The sequence below is a fragment of the Panicum virgatum genome, chromosome 9K (genome assembly GCF_016808335.1).
Source record: "Panicum virgatum strain AP13 chromosome 9K, P.virgatum_v5, whole genome shotgun sequence".
Lineage (NCBI taxonomy): Eukaryota > Viridiplantae > Streptophyta > Magnoliopsida > Poales > Poaceae > Panicum > Panicum virgatum.
This window is the reverse complement of record NC_053144.1, coordinates 55,054,570-55,062,185: the sequence shown is the minus strand read 5'-3', so window position 1 is coordinate 55,062,185 and position 7,616 is coordinate 55,054,570. Positions and strand designations below refer to the sequence as shown.

Below are 7,616 nucleotides of genomic sequence, written 5' to 3'. Positions count from 1 at the left end.
TTACTTTTCTTTGCGTATACTCTCTCCATCCCAAAATAATTACATATCTAGAGTTTGAAATTTGTTCCACAAAAAATTGATACTGTGATTCAACTACCATAAAACACAAAAATATTCGAAGTCTTCTAAAAAAGACAATATCCGAATCTTTCTCATAAAAAAACAAGACATTATCTAAATTCTTCTTATAAAAGACAAAAAGTATTTTTATAATTTTACACCATATATTGGTTTGCGTGCTCGGTCTTCGATGTGCAAATATTATGGGACGGATTGAGTATGACGGTGGGTGCTCTCTGCACTGTGACTGAATCTGGGTTCCTCGACGGGCAGACGCTGCATCATTTTTGCGTAGCCACGTGTAGAGGTTTACTCTGTTCGGCAGCTCCAGCAGCCTCCAGCTCAACAGTGTTTTTCTCTCACACTGCTCCAACACCAGCTTCCAGCCACTAGCCAGCCAACAGTATTTTTCTCTCACACCATTTCAACCTCCAGCTCTAGCTCAGCAGTGGTTGATCGGAGTCAGCAGCTTGTGTGGTCGCTGTAACCGGCCAACGGGATGGTCATCAACAAGGGACAAACCGAGAGGGAGATGCCGCTGGAAGTGTTTTAAGGGCAAGTTACAAGTGTACAACGGCGAGACAGCATCTGTTGACTTGCGTCCACCTCAACCAAAACACTCAACGTGGCTCTCATTTACTGAAGAAAGAGCGAGCGGCCGTCGTCTCGTTCGATTACGGTAGCAGCACATGCTCCGATGCGAATCAACGCCCATCGTGCTTGCTGTACGACCAATTCTCGTTCATCATCGGCATCGCGGATCCGATACGCGAAAGGGCAATTTTTGCTACACCATGCGGCGGACACATTATGTAACTCCATAATTTACGTGTCAAAAAATGAATTAAATATCTTACAAACAATCAAATAAGCAGCAATTATTTAGTTGTACAAGTTGTCTATTTAATTGTATGTGTGTGATTAAAAAAACAGCAGTTGTTTAAAGTGTTGTACTTGCCGAAATAGATATGCTAGATCATGGTCATGGCCGACGGCACTCTCCAATAGATCTATAGCCTAATAAATAGCCTAGGAGCACCAGCTCCACGCCTTCATGGACTCATGGTGTGTCTCCAACCGCGCGCTTTCGAGCACCACGTTCTGGGGCGAATCGACATGATCGGATCAGGCCAACGGGAATTCGTCGCCCATTCCGAACAGGTGAAGCACCACTTGATCACGCTCTCGTATCGTGGGCCTTCACAATTTCACTACAGGACCGCGCCGAACCGTCGGCCGCTGCTCTGGTTTTGGCCGATTAGGCCCTGTTTCTTCGAGAATGTGTGCGCAATTGGAATGCGGATACGCCAGGAAGAAAGGGCAACTTCTTTTATTAATCGCAAAAGGTTAGGTCACCTTTTCCATGGCAGCATCTCACAAAGTTTTCATCCTATCGCATCGCAACTAACGAAATGTAAACAGTTCCTTTGAATTTGCCACCATGGTGCCGCCACCGGAGGAGCATCTTCTAGCAGCTATGAAACCTGCATAATTCCAACTTGTTGTTTATTTAGCTAACTTTTAGTTCTTTGGTTGGAGTGTCATCTTCTTTACCTTGTTGAAAAGGTTGTGTGTGTGTGTGTGTGTGTTTTGAGAAGTGGTTGTGTTTTATGTGAGCACTTGTTCTCCAAGAAAAATGGCTAAGCATCAGTGACTAAAATATAAAATATATAGAGTACTCCCTCATTCTAAATTATAGGTCGTTTGTCTTTTTCACTCCAAGTTTGACCACGTGTCTTATTTAAAAATTTATACAAAATATTATTTCTTTTGTTGTGGCTTGCTTTATCAAACATGTTTTTCGAGAATGACTTAAATTTGACTATGTTTGTACAAATTTTTGAATAAGAGTGATCAAATTTGATGTCAAAAAAAATCAAACGATCTATAATTTGGAATGGAGGGAGAATAAGAGTTTAGTAGAGCAGTATTGCAAAAGAAAATTAAGGCTCAACGGTAATGTAAAGAGAAGATTGAGGCTACTATCAAAGAATATCTTCTTAATGCTTCTGTTTTCTTAAAAAAATAAAAAAGGGGTAACCGGCCTCAGCTAACACAAGGTGCTAACTTACAGCCAGCTTTTGTTTCAAATATATAATATTTATCCTAAACGTCATAATTTAAGAACGGATGTAGTTTTTACAACATAAAAACTAAGAGGTCTTTTACAATGGTTGGAAGTGCCTCCCGTTGCCTCCCGATGCCTCCCCTAAATAATTAATTTAATTAATTTGATGTGTGGAAGGGTACTGTGGTAATTTCGCCCTCCCCCCAAACCCCACGCCCCTAGACTATCCGCCCGCACAGTGCTACCGCCTGCCTTCGTCCGGTCGCCCCTCGCTGGATTGCCGCGAGTTCGCCGCCGCCTTGCTCCGCCCCAGTCGCCGCCGCCCTACCCTGCCTCCTCCGCCGTGACCGCTGACACCCTCCACTCGGCCCCGCACTCGCTCTTTGTGTCGACCTCCCTGCCCTCGACCTCGCCACCATAGGCCGTCGTCCTACTCCGCGCGCTAGGTAGGGTTTGAACACCGCCGGTTGTGTTCCCTACGCCTGCTTCGTCCTCTCCCAGTTGCCCCGTGTTTGGGCATCCATCCACAGGTACTTGAACTCCGCCTCCTCTTGATGGGTCCCTTGTTTCATGATTAGATGATAAATTGCTCAAGATAGTATTAGAAGATTGGAGCGAAATATTTGTTTGTAGTCTGCATTCTCAGGTGAAAGAAATGCTGCGATTTTTCTATGTGTATATTTAATTTGTTTCATGTTGTTGATAGGTGCATTAGGAAATGGCGGATCTTGAGAATTTGATGGAGTACAGTGAAATCGTTAGCAAGATGTTCGCTGACGAAGATGAAGGATATCATTTTTATAACGCATATGCTCTTAGCAAAAGGTTTAGTGTGAGGAAAAGCTATGTTGAGTGGAACAGTGACCACACTGAGATCACCCTTCGGCGGTTTGTTTGCAGTCGTCAAGGTTACCGTGAAGAGAAGTATGTGAAGAAGGAGATTAAGAAGCGGAGGCCACAGGATATAACTCGTGTTGGATGCCCTGCAAAATTTGTGATTGCACTAGATCGAAACAGCGGGCAGTGGTATGTGAAGAATTTCATCGATGAACATAACCATCTGCTGACTCCAACCGACCTTGGTTGTCTGCTGCGTTCACATCGATCAATCAGCGATGCGCAGAAGGCTAAAATTGTCGAGTTGGGGGTTGCTGGGATCCGCAAACACCAGATATTTGAAATTATGGAGATGCAGTACGGTGGGTATGACAAGATTTGCTATACATCAAGGGACTTGTATAATTTCTGCCATCACTATAAGCATGAGATAATTGCTGCTGGTGATGCTCAAACAATAATCAGTCACCTGATGGAACGTCAAAATAGAGATTCTGATTTCTTTTTCAAGTACATGACTGATGGGGAAGGACACCTGCAGGGCATGTTCTGGTGTCATACTCAATGTCTGCTTGATTATGAAGCATTTGGTGATGTTGTGGTATTTGATAGCATCTACAAAACAAATCGGTACAACCTGCCCCTTGTTCCTTTTGTTGGAGTGAATCACCATAACCGCACAGTTATTTTCGGATGTGGAATTATTTCTCACGAGAATATCAAGTCATATGTGTGGCTGCTGAAAACATTTACTGAAGCTAATGTTCAGAAGCATCCTATTTCCGTGATCACTGATGGAGACCTCGCTATGCAGAGAGCAATCAGTGTGGTGTGGCCGAATTCACCACATAGGCTTTGCGGATGGCATATTGAGCAGAACCTTGTGCGCAATGTTCACGATGATACAATGAAGGCTCAGTTCAGGATTTTTATGTATGACCTTTGCTCCATATAAGAGATTGAGAGGAAATGGCAAGCATTTTTCGAAACGTATAATGTCACAGAGGACTTGTAGATATATCAGATGTATGAGGTGAGAGCAACCTGGTGTGCTGCGTATCATACTGGTAATCGCTATTTAGGATTGAGGAGCAACCAACGGAGTGAGAGCATGTACTCTAGGCTACAGATGAAACTGGATGGTAAAATGACCTTGTTAGAAATGGTACAGCACTATGAGAGCTGTCTTACAAAGGTGCGCAGAATTGTGGCGGATGACGACGTTAATGCACTGCAATCTGAACCATTCACAGATCCAGATGTTTCATTTCTCGAAGTAAACGCGAAGAAAAGGTTCACACCAAATGTTTTTAAGACGAAGGTTCAGTTCAGCGTGGAAGCAGCCAAGAAGTGTTCTCTGGTTGAGATTCTAGATGGCGATGATACAACTGAGTATATTGTAGGAAGGAGCGATAGAGACATGATGTACTATATGAAATGTGAATTAACTGAAGAGGCCAATTTGAAGGAGATTTCTTGTTCTTGTCGTAAGCTGCAATCTCTTGGAACCCCTTGCTCACACATCTTCTTTGTATTGGGCATTCGGGACGCGAGCATGCTTCCAGACTGCTGTGTTCTGGTAAGGTGGACAATGGGTGCGAAGCGTGCATTTCCGCCGATAAAGAAGAACACTATGTATGACTATTCCCCTACCCTACTGAGGTACCGTGAGCTACGCAAACTCAGTCTCGCTGCATCCTTCGCAGCATCTCGCTCAACTGAAGGATATGAGCGGATCAAACGTGTCCTTGAACAAGAAGGTGCTGTGATCATGCCAAATGCGGGAGCGAACGAAGGGAACATGTATGGACCGGTGCTGCCACAAGCGCCGGAGGTTGATTGTGAAGAATTCAGAGATGTTCTGGATCCCATGCATGTTCCTGGCAGAGGGGCACCGAAGAAAAAGTTGAAGTCAAGTTCAGATAAGACTAGAGCCGACTCCAAATGTAGCCTGTGTAAGGGGCAGGGTCACAATCGGCGAACATCCCACTTGAGATCAGAGGTAGTTTTCGATAATGTTCATCAAAGCTGACAACTGGCCATGTCTGAGGCATGTGTAGTTATGACTAATGTTCATCTTCATTTGTAGGAAACAAAGCTCCCAGAAGATGTGCTAGATTAATGATTTGCCAATGATCCGATTGAAGCTACAGAATGTTTATAGGTAAGGTGGCAATTTCTCATCATCTTTCATTGGCAAACTCCTCGTCACATGACTAAATTATTCTTTCTTTTCCTTGTGGTACAGAACTTGGTATATCAGCAGGGTCCATCTTGTTCGTGCACTTCGTTAGTGACAGCAATGGAGATTAGTGGAACTGTATCATTAGACATAGTTTAGCATGGGTGTATTTCGAGACACCTTCCTTGGTAGAATTGTAACCAAACTCTAGACATTTTATGAAGCGCCTGCTTGCGTTTGTGAATTCTTTCTGTACCGTTTGTGAAATGTTGTGCAACATCATGTCTCACTGCACTCACAAGTCAGACCGGTGTTCTCACCGTACAGCATCACCGAATCGTTTTCCTGCACTTCGTCTCTGTTTGAACTGAGGTTCCCACGCACTGGTTTATTGTTTCAAGATATTAACAGTCACCGGACAATGTTTCAATGTTACGACTGTTTGGAGGTATTGACCGTCACCGGACCGTGTTTGAAGGTCACCGGACAAACTTTCAAGGGCTTTCCATTCACCGGACATGTTTTCATGTACTTGGCAGATTTCCCGCGCCGGGTGTTCGGTGGGTGCACCGTACATGAACACCGAAGCATTTTCTTGTACTACAAGACTATGTTGGAACCAGTGGCGGAGCATGAACTAGAATTAAGGGGGGGTGGGGGTGGGGGTGGGGGCGAATCACAAAGGCTATAAGGAGCCAATATGTGATGAGAAACTCCTTGCCATAGGGGCAACGGTCAAGCTCGGTGATGCCATCTAGTATATCTTAGGAGTAGTACAGTAGTGATGACGGTTGAGTTCTCGCGTCAAAATAAACTATCTAGCAAAGCTTAGTCAGTTTAGGAATTAACAAAATATATATGAGAGTAGTACATCTCAAACCAGCTGTGATGCACTATACTAGTGCATACTACTACTTTCATCTCTACTCTAGCTGCAGCCTTCTGCTGTTTGTGCTACGTCCTAGCATTCCTCTGTGAGCAGCAGCTGGCAAACATGGCGTTCAAACTTTTCAAACCAAGGGGGGGCGACGCCCTGTATCGTCTCCACGAGGCTCCGCCCGTGGTTGGAACTGTGGTTGCCACGCACTGGCTAGTGTTTCAAGAACTTACCAGTCACAGGAATAAACTTACCAATTGTTGCAGTGAAATGTGTGGCAACATCAGTTCTTACTACACTCACCAGGAAGACCGGTTTTGTTGTGAAAATGTTGAATAATTTGTATATGAATTGAGTGCATGTGACTTCGTTTCATCTCACATGTCAACAGCAGTAGCAGATCACCATGAGACCGGTGATCCACCGGAACAAATCACCGGATTGATTTTCTGAAACACAATGCTCACCCACACTATGGTTACACACGTATGTATGACCGATGCAGTTGGTGTTGTCACCGGTATGAATCACCGGATGCAGTGGGGGATCACCATGAGACCGGTGATCCACCGAAATAAATCACCGGATTGATTTTCTAAAACTCAATGCTCAGCCACACTATGGTTACACACATACGTATGACCTATGCAATTGGTGTTGTCACCGGTACGAATCACCGGATTGATTTTCTAAAACTCAATGCTCCCGGCCACCCGATGATCTGGTGCTAACCGGTCCAACTGGTGCGGTCACCCGAGGGAGCATACCTGCATTTCGTCGTGACGTGGGGACTCAGCGAAGCTTCCTCTGCAACGCATTTATTTCCCGGTACGGAGACGCCTCTCCATTTCTTTGGACTCCACCACTGGAGTTAAATGCAGTTTAACGGCAGGCGCCTGATTCCGGACATTCTATAAAATCAACGACACAATTTCCATCTACACTCTCCCCCAATTTCCTCCGCCATTGCCATCGATCTCCCTCCCAGAAGCTGCTATGGCACCCACGAGTTCCCTCCCCGTGCTTCCAGAAGAGATGCTCGTCGAGGTCGCCGCCCGCGTTGCGGCATCATCGAGCTCTCCCATGGTGGACCTCCGTCACCTCCAGGGGGCTTGCACACTCGTGCGCGACAGGGGGTGCGGCGCGGCCCTGGTTCGACGCAGCCTCAACCTGAGCCGGGCGCTGCAGCAGACGCACGACGCAGAGACTCGCGAGCGACTGATCGCGAACACCTATGCCGCGGCAACCTGGAGGCGCGCTTCATCCAGGGGATGAGGGTTTTCTTCGGACACCATGGCGGGGCTCTCCAGGCGCCGCTGGACGATCTCGATCAGGCTGCCCGCGGCGGCCACAAGTCGGCGCCGTACATGCTCGTCATGGTCCTGTGGTGAGCAAACAGTGGCGCCAAGGCCGACCTGCGGGCGAAGCAGCTCCTGGCGGAGGTGGCAGATGACGACCCGACGCTCGTCATCTGCAGCGACCGCTGGGTTTCGGATCTACGCCTGCACGCTTTCGCGGCGCTGTGGATGTTCGTGTGGCCTCCCAACTCCCCGCAGCCGGCCCCCGTGCCTGGGCCAGTGCCTCGCGATGAC

At 46.5% G+C, this 7,616-nt stretch overlaps 1 protein-coding gene across 1 annotated transcript; it reads left to right on the top strand.

The window, feature by feature from the left end:
• The first annotated feature begins 2,846 nt into the window (after positions 1-2,846).
• Positions 2,847-3,920, top strand: LOC120648142 (protein FAR1-RELATED SEQUENCE 5-like). The gene has a single exon (XM_039924891.1). The coding sequence runs from the start codon at positions 2,847-2,849 to the stop codon at positions 3,918-3,920; it is 1,074 nt and encodes a 357-aa protein (XP_039780825.1).
• The last annotated feature ends 3,696 nt before the right edge of the window (positions 3,921-7,616 follow it).